General features: G+C 42.0%; 1 protein-coding gene across 5 annotated transcripts in view; it reads right to left on the bottom strand.

Moving 5' to 3' along the window:
* The window catches only part of pard3ba (par-3 family cell polarity regulator beta a), a 161166-nt gene that overhangs the window by 34544 nt on the left and 109872 nt on the right, over window positions 1-16750 (bottom strand). For all 5 annotated transcript variants that reach the window (XM_038718904.1, XM_038718914.1, XM_038718922.1 and 2 more), the window contains 2 exons: window positions 7975-8085; window positions 7356-7613 (listed from right to left, as the gene is read on the bottom strand). In XM_038718904.1, coding sequence (XP_038574832.1) covers window positions 7356-7613; window positions 7975-8085 — 369 coding nt within the window. The remainder of the gene's footprint in view (window positions 1-7355; window positions 7614-7974; window positions 8086-16750) is intronic.

Here is a 16750-nt window from a genome sequence, read left to right as displayed (position 1 = left end):
ATGGAAAGCTGGAAAAGATTGAAAGTAAGAGCAAGGGAACTGGAGTGAGAACAAAACCATCTGCTATATGAAAGGAAGCAGGAGAAAGTGTGTGAGAAAAGCAACTATCCCGTGGTGTTAGCCAGTGTGGGGGCAGACTAATTAGGAAGTGTGTACTGCCGCCGGCTGGTTTGGTGACTTCTTCTTGCTGTGGCCAGCTGATTTAAACACAACACTAGAGGGAAAAAAGCTCAGACAGGCAGTTTTTTTCTTTGCTGCCTCTGTGCTGGAGGTAAGCACACATCAAAGTGTATGGTCAATGTTTGGTTTTCCTGGTGTAGTACTGGCGTTAGAGTCTGACAGAAACTCAGTGGAGCTCCAAGCTGGAAGCGATGGGAAACACAAAGAGCGTTTTACTGTTCCCCTAGCCTGGCATCGTCATACTAATTCGCAAATGCGTATTAGTCTGGAACCTCTCCGTTCATTTTCAATATCCATGGGGCTTTATCAACAGGCGTAGAGCAAAATGGCTTTGGACGTGATTGGATAGACCTACAACCAATCAGAGCAACGAAATCTGTGATGTAGCACTGAGTGACACATGTAAGTTGGAGATGGTGGTGTTTGGTCCATATTCAAGCAGGATACAAATGGCGGCCTGTTCACAAACTGTGAACGCGTTTCTGAAAACAATTGAGGTGGGACACAGGCAATCCTGCTTCATATTTGATCAGCACTGCCTGGTTTGACAGTTTGATCTGAGTTTTGCGAGAACCTGAACACAGGTCCATATCTAAAACCAATCAGAGCAGCGAAACATGTGACGTGTGACTTTTATCAATCTGGAACGGTGACGCTCCTCTGTCAGTAATCGTATCAAACACGCCCCATATTAGATAAACCGCTATGATTGGCCCGACTGGATCCAGGAAGGTTGGAAATCTGTCTGAATGTGAGGGAGGCCAGATGTATCAGCCAGAGAAAAGGAAACATGAGCTCCGCAGATTCGTCTGGTTGCCGGGCTACTTTCCCTCGCCAAAAAACATTAAAAAATGTTTAATTTTATACTCCGTCTTAACTCTGAACTGTACAGTCCTGAATTGGTGTTGTAGTTTTTGGAGGGATAATGGTAATATCTTGAAATGAAGAAATGATCCACATTGAAATGGGTTAAATTAAATGGAAGGGCTCATAAAGTAATTGATGGAATTGGAAATAAAACATTTCTCATTCTCTTTATTGTTTCCAAAGGGAAAGTAGTTTTGCAGCCAGATAATGAAGTTAGTCACATATTAGTTACAAATAACACAAAATGATCTTTATTATTTCTGACAGAAAAGCTTTGTATACTTGAAGCACTGACCTCATTGATTATATTTTAGAGGGTAACAAGCCAAAAAGGTTGGGAACCACTGCCTCACTCAACACAGTGAACCCCTCAATCTAAAATAACAGACACATTACTCATTGTGTATCTGTTTTCTGTTATTAGACAATAACAAGGCCATAAAAATGAAACTCTATTAACTCACAATCTAACACCAGCTTCCAGTAACAGTCTGTTCTCTCTGTGTAACTGACCACGAACAAAAGATAAACTGGAAGCTGCTCGAATGGAAAAAGGAAACATTTTAATTGCTCAGATAGAGCACCAATAAAAGACACTTTAAAGGCAGAGAAGACAAAAAGCCTTAATATACAGTCTACACTAATGATGTGTTGTTTTCAAGGGAATAACATATTCTTTCTCTTTGAGCTCTTCCTCAGGCAAGTGCTGCCTGACAACTAAATCCACAAAAGAAAACAAGAGGATGTACTTTTTGTACTGTTGTACTTTTTTTTTGTTTGTGAATTTCTGCATCTGCCTATATAGGAAGTATCTTATAATGTCAGCTGTGCACTTCTTTCACGCTATTTGCTTCCTGTCTTTTCTGTGTACTGGGGAATGAAACTGTCTTCAGTGTCGCACCAAAATGGCGGGGAGGAAGAAGAAATGGGGAAGAAAACCAACACTATTCAGGACTTGTAAAGGGAACCAAGATATCTATATCCTAAAGACCTTGTAGCTTCTTTCAATAATGTTTCAACAATTACTCAAGCATGTCTAGTGCGATTTGAGAATTAAACGTTGTCACAGTGTCATGTAAACTTAGAGGCATGTCTTCCTTGTGCCGCTGCTTGAACCGTGGTAGAAATCTAGGAGCATGCCCACTGATGTGTCATTTACTTGTCTTAGCTTACAAGCTCACCTTCATCTTTCTTTTCTTAGCACAATGGTGTGTTTTACATCACACCTCGCTCTCTCTCTTGAGCATTTACATCTCTCCGCTTTGGCCTCTCTCTTTTTCGCACTCCTCTTTCATCTCATCTCCCTGTTTTTTGCTCCAGCTACAAAGAGTGCCTTCTTGCTAATAAAATTTGACAAGCATAGCTAACCTTTTTTCTCCACAGGTCAGCCTCTAGCATAGCTCTAATCAAATGTGACGCCCATCACGGCACACACCTGCCATTGAAGGCCTAATGAAAATGTCCGATGGTAAATTAGGAAGACAGCACTGGGAGTCCACTGTTGAGTGCCTTGACAGGAAGGGGGGGTGACTCGCATGTCTCAGTTGGCAAAACTATGCAAACACATGCAGACCACACATGGACGCAGAGGCATGCACACTTGCCTTCAAAAACATTTGGATAAGGCTACATTAGCATTAAGGACTTCACAAGCACACACCACGTCTCACATGTATAATGAGCACATTTCTTCCTCAGCATCATTAAAACAGTGTAATGTGAAAGATGAAAGAAACAGATATGTTGTTCCCTTGGAAACAATAAAAATTCAGCATGCTACAGCTACCAGGGGCAGCTTTGTAGGAAAATAAGGTACTCTGAAATTTGAGAAGTGAAAAGTAGGCTTGTTTGCACTTGCAACTTTCATTATACTGCATATACCCACACACAAACACACACAGTAAGTTAGCTTACACCTATAATTTTTGCACAGTGGTATAAAACTTACCGGACCACACACAACATTGTTGCTAGGTTACACCTTGCAGAAATATTACATGTGGGTGGCTGCGTTTGCGTCTATTTCTGACCGTGTGTATATCTGTGTGCGTCTGTGTGAATGAAAGGCACAGGGGGAGTTCCAACCTTGTGTGTTTTAACAGATGTACTGACTTTGTGAATGAGTGCACTCGTCCAAGCCGCAGGTGGTGCAACGTGAATGGAAATAGCCAGCAATGAGGGCGCCTGTGTGAGTGTGGATGCATGATGTGAGTGGGTGTGACCACGGAACACATCGGAGGTCATCCAACATGGCCAGCTGCGGTATTTAAAGGAGAATTCTTGTTTATTGTGTAATAATTTTACCGCTCACATTCGTTTCCTCTTTCAATTAAGTTTGTAGCAAACCTGCCTGATCGTCTGAATGCTGGTGTTTCTTGCCCCGTCACACTTTAGCGACGTTGCCACGATCCCAGATGTCAGCATTTAAGTTGGTGAGTATAATATTATTATAACTAATAGAAAAGATGGTAAAATCTAAGAACATAAGACACAAGTTGTAATAAACTGGAATGATCCCAAGTCTACAATTATTTCTTTAATTCAAACAAAAGGTTAAAGGATGACCCTTCCCTTGTGGGCACCAAACCCATTGGTTCCTAGTCAATGTTCAAAAACAGGTCACAAAATTAGAGTTTCACCTTTAACATATGGGCACTGTTTTAAGCAAACATTACTCAAGCAGGTGTGAATAGTACATTAATTAGAGACTATTTTCATCTGCGTATTAATACATGTAGTGAATTTGTGACTATTTACATCAGGATGTCAAGTGTGTGCATCACAATTGCAGCATCCCCAGTTCAACTCCATTTGGGGACTTTTGTTGGATGCCGCACTCTTATTTCCTATCACTTTATATACACCAAAATAAAAGCTCTGTATGCAAACAAGAAAACGAATAATGAATCTACCTTTCAGTTTAATAATTTGAGTTTCTAAAAACCAACATGCACAGTGTTGCCATACTCTCACAACACTATCAGACATTTATTTTCTTTCTTTGTCTCAGGAGACTCCTTCACATCATAGACTATATAAAAAGCTTCACATCCACAGTAAACAAGCCATCCATCATGCTAATGCTAAAGTCTATCTAATATACATTATGAGCAAAAAAAACAGGGGGAGGGAGAATGGACGAGTGAGAGAGACACTGAGACAGAGAGAAACTGAGGGAGAAAGGGAGAAAACAGGCTGGTAATGAAGTACCCACCACTAGTGGATGAGAGTTAAAGTGGTCTAACAGATCTGTCAGGCTGCTAGACTGTGGCTAATTATCCCTCCTCCTCTTTTGTCTGCATTCTCTATGTCACTTCTTCCCTTTCGGATTTACTCTGCCTATCTAAAACGTTTTCTCTCTCGCCATTTTGGCTCTGTCTTTTTTCCCTCTTTTGCTACACTCTTTTCCTGCTTTCTCTTTTCTCTCTGTCCCTCCGTCTGTCACTTCTTCCTATTCCCCATCTGTCTCCTTTCCATGTCCAACCTCTCTTTCTCGCTCTCTCTGTATCTTCTCGTTTTCTGGATGAGATTGGGTGTCTGGGGCTTAGTTTTGATTTGCAAGTCAATAGTAATTTCAGTCAGTGAGTTTAAGTTGAGGGAAGTTTTAATGTGGCCTGTATTATTTCATACGGGAAATGATAAATTTGCATTACAATCCTCTCTAGATTTTCTCCCTTTTCTCTCTCACATACAAAACTGGCTGCAAGTTAAACTCTGAGGTTTCAAAAACTTCAGCAGTAATAATATATAATAAGGAAGGAATGACAACACTGATAAGCAATGTAATTCTGCAAGCATTAACCCTTCTCTTACACTGGAATTGGGGGGCTCTGACACTACATAAGCTTTACTCATGCTCAAGGACATTTTGTCATTATAAAACCTTAAAGTGGTCATAAAATACTAGCAGTGGAAGGAAAAAGGTACTGAATATATAGGGCCCTCATGTGAGGAGTGCTACCCCGAGAGGCTGTTTATACCTGGCTTTAGAATGAATCTCGTAACCAGGTATTTGGATATGATTTAACTGATTACATTTACATCTGGTATTAATATGGTCCTTCAGTGTCCACACTGATACCTAGTTGCGATCCAATCTCTGCCCAGCTCAAACAACCAAACTTCACATCCTTCGCTCATTTGCGCGGGTCCAAATGCTCTACAACTATAGACTGTGTTAAAACCTTCTGAAGTGTCCCTATCCACCATGATTTGTTTTCCTTCATTGGTTTTATACACCCATGGTTTTTTTTTTGTAGTTTATATTGAGTTTAACACAACGGTGCAAGAGTTCACGTTCAGAAATAGACACGTTCAGTTCACCACAAAAACATGAGCATTTTCAATGATCTGCGCTGTTTGAGCACATTTATGCACAACACTGTATAGATTGTCAGACTGTTGTAGTTGTTGTATGCAGATATAAGCATTTACACTTGTGTTCAGTGTGGTCACAATGCCTAAATCATATATTTATGTATTCAGCATCAGTTTGACCTAATGTAAACAAACAACAATTTGAAAGACATGAGAAAACCAAACTCCAGCATATTCAATTTAAACCTCTGTCAAACTGAGCATATGTGGCAGTACAGGCCTGGCAGAGCATCGGCAGTGAAGAAGAAGTAAATATGGCATACTACAATAAATATTATAAGTTATGGCTTTATTCAAGTTAACTATTGAGCTTTTTGTCTTGTAAAATCTTGTAAAATTCTTGCTATGTCTAAAAAGAAGATGAGTACATAGCCAACGCAACAAAAATATGTCACCATCCTTGAACACCTCAGCTTGTCATTCCAGTCGTATTCATTTTGCGGTCATATCTGTATCGAGATGGTGATTGGATCCGCCTGAAACCCATTATAGTGCCAAGTGTGAACAGACAAGGATACAGCTGGTGGCCTGAGAAGTGTGGCGGCTTGAAATTCAAGCAACATTAAACTGAAGAGAGGGCAGAGCGGAGGCTTTCAGGGATGTGTTCTGTTGCACCTGGACCCTGTATAAATACAGTGAGGAAAATAAGTATTTGAACACCCTGCTATTTTGCAAGTTCTCCCACTTAGAAATCATGGAGGGGTCTGAAATTGTCATCGTAACCCAATAGAGAATCTTTGGAGGGAGCTCAAACGCCGTGTTTCTCAGCGACAGCCCAGAAACCTGACTGATCTAGAGAAGATCTGTGTGGAGGAGTGGGCCAAAATCCCTCCTGCAGTGTGTGCAAACCTGGTGATAAACTACAGGAAACGTTTGACCTCTGTAATTGCAAACAAAGGCTACTGTACCAAATATTAACATTGATTTTCTCAGGTGTTCAAATACTTATTTGCAGCTGTATCATACAAATAAATAGTTAAAAAATCATACATTGTGATTTCTGGATTTTTTTTTTTTAAGATTATGTCTCTCACAGTGGACATGCACCTACAATGACAATTTCAGACCCCTCCATGATTTCTAAGTGAGAGAACTTGCAAAATAGCAGGGCGTTCAAATACTTATTTTCCTCACTGTATATGTGTGTGTGTGTATGCGCGCGTGTCAGTAAGTGTGTCGGTAAGAGAATAAGACATAGTGAGAGGACATACTACTTGCACAATAGTATATCCTATAGCTGGGGTGGGACTTCTTTTCTTTTCATGAAAGGAAGGAAAAACATGCAAAACATTAAAACTTCTCTATATTTTATACGTGGCACTAAAACTGACCCCAGACCAACTTATTGTACATAACACCACATGTAGATGAATACTTGCCAGTTCATGCAATGAATTTTTATGGAAAAATGGAATTATCAAGTAGAAATGCTCATCATGTTTTTTGGAGATGTTAAAGATTTACAGAGGTCAAATGAATTGCAAAGCAAAACAGACGAGTTACATAAATCATGCATGGCATTACTGTCTAAGTGTGTGTGGGCGTGTGTGGGCATGTGTATATGTGTGTGTGTGTGTGTGTGTAACTACAGTGTAAGCATGCACTCATGTTTTATGCATTTTCTGGGATTGGCAGAGCATGAATGTAGATATGTGCAAATACTCCCTCACTCATGCTGGTCAAGCCGTGGTCTGTGACCTTGTGTGTACGTACACGTACACACACACACACACACACACACACACACACACACACACACCTTTGTGTATCCACCCAGAACTATAGATGCAAATGCTACACATGCATTTGAAAAACATATTTTTTTTACAATACTTGTGAGGTAAAATCAAGAGATAGCCAGCAGAAGTTAGATCATGAGTATAGAGAAACATAAATGATCAAGCCATTTAAGCCCCTCTCTTCCCTCTCACCTGTCTGCCTGGGTTTGATGCTGGTTCTGCTGAGCCGCCAGGGGTCTGGATTTGTTGACCTTGGCGTAGAGCCCATCTACCTCCTCCGAGGATGGCTGAGGCGGGTGAGGCCCCCCTGTCAGCGCTGCAGGGGAAGGCGTGCGACTAATAAACGACTGGGGCGAGGGTGGCTGGCGGAAGTTGCTGATGCGGGCATAGTTGGGGTCACTGTCGTCGTCTTCCACGTCGGGGAGGGAGCGGATCTCAGCGGAACGTGAGCTGTCAGCCAGGAGGGGAGGAAGCAGTCAGACATGGGGACAATACACATACATGTATTGTTCACTTCAGGATGAGCTTCTCTCTTCAGCCTCCTATGAGTGGTGGTATGATAGACAGCTGTGCTACACATTCATCTGAGCAGTTGTTTTGGAGGATCAGGTGGGCGCATGTTGCTGCATCAAGATGACTCACAACTTGTCAGGTAAGGTGTCAATCATAGCACTTTACTACACTGACAAATGCTCTTCTATGATTGTGTGAACTTCAGCACCTTCCGGTGTTGTAAACCCTTCTCTCTTTTGACACTCTAAAGTGTGAAAAACCAAGACAGACACAAATTCCACACATGTCTGATTCATACCCGTCTCTGTTGTCAGGGATCCTGTCCAGCTCCTCTTCACTTAGGGCATCCAGTTTGCCTTTGGAGGCTTTGGCAGCATCATTGCTCTTGTTGTCTTTCTTCTTACCAAACCTGGAAAAAGGGGGCACAGATGCATCAAGGTGAGTTTTAGATCGCCGGAATTATTCTGCGATGAGATAAACTGTAAATTGAGATTGTGTGAATTATCCCTACAACTTCATGTTGATCTTTATAATCTTAAAACCTCAGGTGGATAATACAGTTCTGCTGGCTGCCAGATGCACTTTTATTTTGGGGGTAAGGTTATGCGCTTATGAGTCTTTTCTGATGAAACAATAAACCTCCCACAGACAACAGAGCTGGCACAAGTTGATGAAAGAGGCTCTCTAACACCGCAAACACTCCACCTTGCATCACATTTCCAAATGTTGACACACATGGCACACTCATCCACTGCTAGACAAACTCATTCTTACTCCTGCATGTTCATTAGTGGCTTTGCCTGGAAAAAGACTGCATAATGATAGATATGGTTATAATGTCACAGCAGGTACTGGCAATCCACAGCGTGAGTATGTCTGTGTGTGTGTGTGTGTGTGTGTGTGTGAGAGAGAGTGTGTGGGCACATTAAAACGGGCTACAGTTGTCCCGAAGCACATGGAGCATAAATATTTTAACATTATGTTCAATAAAATAGCTGTTAATCCACAGCGTCTTATGTTTTTCTTATCAATTTTGCTATTAAGACCATCAGGCAAAATATACTTGTCACCTCTGTTTGAGTTATAATGAAGCTCTACTTCACACTTTCAAGAAATGAACTAATCCTTTTCCCGTAAATATTTCATATCCCTTTATCTCTCCTTCACATAGTCTTTCTCACCATGCCCTCCACCCTCTCTCGTCTCCTTTCTCACTCAGCCCATCTCTCTCGCCTCCTCCGTCTCACCCGCCAACCTACTTCTTTTTCCTCTCGCCCTCTCCTTTCCTCCGAGCTCCTGCTGAGCCAATCTAATGTCTGTGTTTATCTCATTAACAGCGAGGCACTTCTCATTACTGCTACAGGCAGATACGTGGCCTGAATGAGGAACCTGCTGGCCCGGCCAAAAGCAGGACGCAGCATCAGAGCTGCAGTGAAACCTGGACAGGGATGCCACGTTGGCTTGGCACCATCCTGCAAACCAATTAGTGTTTTTTTTAGCTAATCTACTCACTTCACTTACACCTGTGTGGGCTAATGTTGCCAACAGAAAGGCAGATATTCACACTGGTTATGTTTTGCTGGGAAGAAGCCACAGAGAGGTGATCAATCAAATTATCGTCTCTTTAGTCATTAACTTTGTTTGCATGTCCTATGGACCCATGCAAGCACTTTAAATACCAAGTAGTACTAAATAATACTAATTTACTTGAAGCTTCTAAACATTCGTGGTCTACACACACACAAATGTTTTCAGCTACCACTGTCTGATTAGACTGTCTTTTGTGTACAGGCTGTGGCTTGAATGGCATCTCTATCATTTTCCTGTTGCACCTGTTAGGGTGACCCTACTTCTGTATGACGCTCAACAAAACACCTACATAACACTGTAGATGTATGTACACCTACATACATTGTTTTCTACACACCACAATGGTGGTGCCAGGTCACCTCACTGTCTTCCTTCCCTTCACTCCAGAAAATCTTATCACATTCACTCCCCGGAGAGGTACAATCTGGCTACAATACATGCGACTGCTTCTTCAGTCTGTATGGTGCTTCCAGTGTGTCCTACGGGTGTCAATTAACGTGTGTCAAATAAACTGACAACGTGAAGCTGCAGGTGTGCAGTGCACTTTACTTATATGTGGGAATTATCAGTGTAGCATAGCAGAAGTAACTTAAGTAACTCCTGCAGGGTGTGCAGGTGTTTGAGGGGGGTACTTAAGACTGGCAGCTGTAGCTCAGGAGGGAGAGCGGTTGTCCACTTATCAGAAGGTCGAAGTATCCTTGGGCAAGATCCTGAGCCCCAATTTGCTCCCAATGGCATATCCATCGGAGTGTGTATTTCTGTTTCTGATGGCAGAGGCTAAGGGGCTCTGCCATCAGTGTGAGAATGTGATGTAGTGTAAAAGCGCTTCAAGTGGTCGGAAAGCCTAGAAAGGCGCTATACAAGTACAGACCATTACTTACTATTAGCAACTTTAACTGTTCTCATCATTTAAAGGGGTACTTCAGGGAATTAGTAGTTCTCTTCCATCTCAGCATCAGACTGTTAAGGCATAGATAAATTAAGCCTTTATTTTTCTTAAAGGAAGTTAGGTGACCTAACGTATCTCCACTCACCTGGTCTAATCAGCCAGAATAAGTGAAAACACCTGCCGTAGCTTTGCGGGACCTTTAAGCCTAAACCAAAATCACCCTGATCACATCATCAGGGTGATTTTCTCAGACTTGAAGCCAAAGCCTCTAAGCCAAAAAAGGCATTATACAATTGTTTTCACAGGCTGAGTAGAACTATTACTAGTAAACTATTTTGTCTTCAGGTGATGTCACTGGTACTAAAACCCTTGTTGCTATAATGTCTGTCCACCTCACTTCCTATAGATCACATGCCAAAGAAATATTGTGTACTGCCGCAGTGTCTCTTTTCTGCAGATTTTTTTTTTCTTGGAACTATTTTGATTTTGCAAGTACTCTCACATTATGCCGGAGCCAAAAGCAGAATAGCAAATTACCCCAGTGATGTCCATAAGAAATCAGTATTGTATAAAAGGAACATAAGCACTATGAATCTTAGTATGCATCAATAGACATATAATTATATTACACATAAATATATGATTATCCAAAATCCCAGGTTTATCTGGCTGAGCTGGTAGACTAGCCCCACCTCCACACACACATCAACATTCTGAGGGGGCAGAGGTCCACAGTTGGACCCATCATTATATCTGCATTAATTAAGAAAGCCTCTTTTTCTCACTGCATTGTCTGAGAAGAGATGGAAGGGAAAATAAGGGGGGGAAGACGCAAGATGGGGGTGGGAATCCCAATTAGAGACATGTACCTGCCATGAGGGAGGTGGTTATACTCTGCTCGCCCATTATCTCATCCCTTCTTCTTCACCAAAACCCCCATATTTTCCAAGTGTGGTGAGCCAACTGTTTGTTAATGATGGCTCATTGCCTTCCTTTTCTCTCTCTCAGCTTATTGTTTTTATTACTTGGTCTCTGTTCTTTGTTTCGTTTATTAATTCTATTTCCTTAGGACAGTTTCTGCTCCGTCACTCTTTCAGAAACCTGACAGTTAATTTCCTGTTGAGTGCTAGACAGCTGCTAGATGAAAAGACAGAACTATACTGTACGCACAAGATGAGGTACATGAATGCACAAACACACACACCTTCATAAACAGCTCTATAAACTGAAGTAACTCAGACACACACACACACACACACACACACACACACAGAGAAAGCTAGGAACCAATATACTGCTCACAAACGCAGGTAAGCAGCCACACACACACTCAAGTATACAGCAATATACATCAACACAGGCAACACACACACAGTAACTCTGTAGGGATGTGCAAACAGTCTTGTGGAATAGGACATCTCATTAACTTAGCATTATCTACCTACACAACCACTCCATCAAACTCTCATTAAGGGGAAAGTAGGTGGTCCGGGTGAGTCAGACTGCTCTGGTGTCCCATTTAATACACTCCCCACTGTCATAGGAGCTACTGGGAACCATTATTAGTGTGTCGCTGTCATCATTAGCCCGCTGACTCCCGCCATCACCCCGCCGTCACCTCTGCAGGACCGGGATACTGAGAGGAGATGACGTTGGTCTGTTTGCAGTTTGCACCCAACTCTGGGAATGAGTTCCTGCTACTATATTTGTCACTATACATAAAGTATATTTGTAATATAGATGCATATTTTTTAATGATCCTTTTTGAAGAATAATTAAAATTCACAGGAGAAATGCCACAAACACCATACTATTTTTCAGTTTTGTTGTCATCCATTTTCTAAAAAAACATGTTTTTGTTCATCTACTTCTTTAAGAGCCTCTATTCTCCTCCTTCTTCTTCCTCTTTCCATTTGCCTGAATCTTCTGCAAGCAGTCATAGACGATGACTACTCTTTAAAATCAACACCCTGATTTGATTAAACGCAGCTAGCCAACTCACTGCAAAGCAAGCTGCTGGTAAGAAAGTGGACTGACTAATATTAATTACTACAGCTACTGTCATTCTCATTACTGCAGGAGAGGGAGGCAACGTGTGTGTGCTCAGTTAGCCGTTAGCCGTGCTCTAATGAGGCTCTATATGTAACATGGAGATCACAGCTAGTCAGTGTGGTGATGTCACCAACCTGACCTGTGCAATTAGCCCTCCAGGGAGGTAGGGAGTGAGAAGGCCAGAGAGAGCAAACAGCTCACTCTATTAGACAAACCTATTTATTACACATAATTGTTTTAACAAACTGCATCAAATTTCTGCAGCCACAAACTGCAGACTGAACAGCGTCACATCGGCCTTTTCCCCATAAATCTTTCAAGAAATCATCTCCTCGTTTCCATTCCAAGCATTACGGGTGCTTTGTTTTCTGCAATTGTGACAACAGTGCTGACGGTGTGCAGTGTGAGTTGAGTGAGTGTAGTCTTAATAAGCTTTCCTATCTGGTGCAGCAGGGAGTCAGTGTGTGGTTGGTTATCGCCAGGCACAACGAGGGATGTGAGAACGTTGTCTAGCACTGTGGGTGTGTGTGTGCGTGGAGGAAGTCATGTTTTCAGGACAAGGGTTTCATTGATGTGCGAGTGCACATTATGAGTGTGAGCTCACAACACTTGCAGACTTGATGACACCTGTGAACACCTTGACGTACAGTGTTTGAGGTGAGTCACACACGCGTACAAGCTAAAGCTCCACGCAGAGCAGGAAGGGCTCATCTCCGCATTAGCATCCTGTCTAGCTTGAAAAAAGAGGAAAGGAGAAATTGAGCAAGGAAGATAGAAAACGAAATAAGAGGAGAGGCCCTGATCTGCTGTCCAGTTGATATACTTTTACGTAAAAAACGACATTTGCATTGCAGCTGCTTCATTACATTTATGCAATGGTAAAAAGCATCATGAGCCTTAAACCCCTGACATGCTGAGTATTGCACAGAACACCAATTTCTTGCAACAGGCTTCATATGTTCTAAGGAAGAAGGCGGCAAATAGCTCTCAGCAAGTGGACGATTTAGCCAAATATCCTTTTTGCCTTGGAGAATGAATGCGAGTTAAAATAGAGAGGTAAAAAGAAGCAGATCGGGTGAATGAGAAAAGAAAGCAAGAGAAAGGCAGAACAAGTAAGAAAAGAAAGAGGAATTAAATGAGCAAGCCAGAAAAAAGTGAGAGCAGGCTAAATAGCCTATCTGCCTTAGAGAATAAACGAGAGACTTAGAATAATAAAACAGCCAGAGAAGAAAGAGAGAAAGAAAGAAAAGTGAGAGAAAACAAGAGAGATGGATGGGTGAGCCAGCGCTCCTGTGAAAGTGCAGCTCGGCTGGGGAGGAATAAGGAGCTTAGGACTATATAGAAGCAATGCTGCTGCATTCAGAGGCGCAGGGAGAACAGTTAATCAGCCAAGCAGAAATGTTATCGCAGTAATTAGATTGCTCTGTATGTATTTGGAGAGGAGCACACATATCTCGGCGGAGTTTGCAGAGAGAAAAGAGGTGAGACAGATAGAGGGATGGTAAAAGAGAAACAAACCAAAGAGAAGACCGAGAGAGAAACGGGAGACACACACAGAGAGAGAGAGAGAGAGATAGAGAGAGATAGAGAGAGAGAGAGATATTAACACTATAGAGATTTGTGATGTAACGCGGCGCCTCCTTCTCCTGTTCTGGCAACGCGACGCTGCTTCACGGTGAGACTAGTCGGAAAATATTTCAGGCTTGAAATAGACCGAATAACATTCACGGCAAAAAATAGACAACAAGCGCTCTTTAAAATTGGTGTGGTTTCCTGGTGGAACTGAGGATCAGGCTACAAAGTACACTGTCACCCAACGTGAAGGTCGAGCTAGGTCACTGAAACCCCTGTTGTGACTGACAGCACCATCAGCCAATCCTGGCCTCTTTGCAGAAAGCCCTAACTCCAAAACTGCAGCTAAGAAAGAAGTACCAGATACTGATGGTAGTTAAAACAGCTTCACTTAGAACACATTAATAATGAAGGGAGAAGATGCGAGCAGGGATTCATCCGTTAGTTCTTATTTTGATATCTAATTACCTCAGACACACGGAGCAAGTGTGAGAGAGCAAGGAGGTGGATGGAGAACATGGTGTAGTCAAAAGAAATAATTACTTATTTATTTGCTGACCAAATTCTAACTAGATAAAGTGATGTTTGCTTGAGAAAATTCACAACACCTTGCCAAAGAAGCATAGCTGCCAGTATAATGGTCATTTTAATTTCCTTTTTAAATGACTAATTTAACACCTGGATGAGGCTAGATGGAGGCAGACAGACAGGTATGAACGCACAGCAGGTTGCTCTGAGGGGAATAGAAAGCAGATATGGAAAGTTTTTCTTAATCAACACCTGGCCAGTCCCACGAGTACCGATACTTCAGTCACACAAAAGTGAGAGTGATGGAGGGAAGAGAAGTAAATAAGAAAAGAAGTAAATAAGAAAGTGAAACAAAGAGAATGTGGGGCTGCATGTTACACAACAGGAAAGTTAAGGGGGGAAGGGAAGAACACAAAGGGAAGAGGGAGGGAGGAAAAGCATCATAAAGAGAAGGGGGGGAAGATTCAGATCAAGGAATGGAAGCAATAAGTGAGAAGGTACAGGGAAACAGAAAAACAGACGTGAAAAGGGAGAAAAGTGGAAGAACAAAAGGAAGAGAAGAGGAAGTGATGCAGGGAGGAAAGCAAAATATGGGAGAAAAGGAGGGAGAGAACGAACGAATGGAGAGCTTTATCTGACAGTGTGAGTTGCTCGAGTACCGCGGCGTCCAGGGGCCGCCTGGTGAAATATGGGCTTCCCTTTAATTGTTTGCATTCTGATGTGTGGCATATTTTAGCAATTCCACACAAAATCTGTCGCCCCTGGCAATTTGTCTTGTCTTTCCTCTTCTCTTCCCTTCTCACTTCTGTCAGGGAAGCCATTAATATTAAACGAGACCACTGGGCTACATGCCTCATTCTCACACCCTGCCACTATGGAAGGGGGTTTTGTACGTTGTCTCTGTGTGAGTATATGAAGTATATACAGTCCAATAGCACCATCAGTAACTGGGTGATAACTACAGAGACTCCACCACCCTCTGTCCTACACATTTGAAGTGTTTCAGACACTCTGATGACACTGAGGGACAGCCTCAATGTTATGCACTTAAATAAACTGTCGTACAAATGACTTGTATAAAACTGTATAAAAGTTGTATAAAACACATTACCAAAAGGCCTGGGAGCTGTTTATTTCCTATTTAAAGGGTCAGTTCACTGAAAGTACATATCAAACAGGTATTATTTCTTCAGTAGAACGTAGTTTCAGTGAAAGCTGTTCACTATGAGGTTTGCGGATAATAAAATAAAATAATCTGCTTGGCATACTGCAGGCTTCATTAGCATTTTGTGTCTTTTTCCTTTATTGCTCAGTGCTTATTAATGCGTGAATTGATGTGCATACATGCATTTTAATTCATGTTGGATAGTTTAGGATCCTGCAAGATTAGAGGTTTTAATATTGATACTCTGAACCGCACAGTGTTGGTATATTTACTGCTTAAAAATATCTGTGAACTCTGATATGCTTTTTCAAAATTCTTCACATTTTCCTAGCTGGAGGCCGAGGGAAAAGGCTAGGTCACTGTGGCTTCAGATGAGAGCCATTGGCAGACTGGGAAAGGTTAGACTCTTGGCTCCTCCGGCCCTCCACACATCCTCAGACAAGAAACACTTAACCTTCTCCGTCTGGAAAGTGGAGGTCACGCTCTGTGTGTGTTTTAGTGGGAGATGCGTGAAGGGGGCAAGGAAATACACAAGTTGAGAGGGAGACAGGGGGTGTGTGTGTGTTCTCGCATGTGTATGACATTAGCAGACCTTAAATGACAGAGGAAATCCATCCATCACTCATGGCATGAAGATGACTGGACAGGACATAACCGCTATTGGAGGTGTAATCGCTTCCTGGCGCCCCGTGCTTTGAGTGTATGTGTGTGCATAAGATCAAATGCTAATTGGTCGTGACTGTTTCCTGTGGCCATGAATACCTTTAATTGGCTGGTGAGTGATGGGTAGTCGGCTGCCGATATGCCACTGAGCTGTCTGGACGATACGAATGTGTCTGCGCTTCAAACCGTCCGTCCCTCAGGGTCAATTCAAATGTCATAACTCGATAGGAATTGATGGATCGTGAAACTGATCAACACAAATGGAAGTTCAGCTCACTGTCTCATTTGATAATTACCTTATGGGCAATAATTCATTATACAAATGTGGATATCATGTTCCCCAGCTGGATGAGTCACAGACGTTATGGGTAGAAATAAAAATTAAAAGTTTCATTCCTAAATGAGATCTCTGCCGTTTGAAATATGTGAATCTGGTGAAATGATCACTGGCAAAACTCTAGAGAACATTACCGAGTGATTAACTTTTTGCAGATTGCTCCTTCCAGAGGATGTAAATCAGTATTAAACACTGAGCAAAATAAAAAACTGATATATAATTGATAATCTGGATGACTAAAGAAGTTAGACAACAAAGTGTATAATTCAAAAGTATAG

This window comes from Micropterus salmoides, unplaced genomic scaffold, assembly GCF_014851395.1.
Source record: "Micropterus salmoides isolate LMB-PRFRI ecotype aquatic unplaced genomic scaffold, ASM1485139v1 Ms_hic_scaffold_1, whole genome shotgun sequence".
Classification (NCBI taxonomy): domain Eukaryota; kingdom Metazoa; phylum Chordata; class Actinopteri; order Centrarchiformes; family Centrarchidae; genus Micropterus; species Micropterus salmoides.
This window is presented reverse-complemented; position numbering and strand designations above follow the sequence as displayed.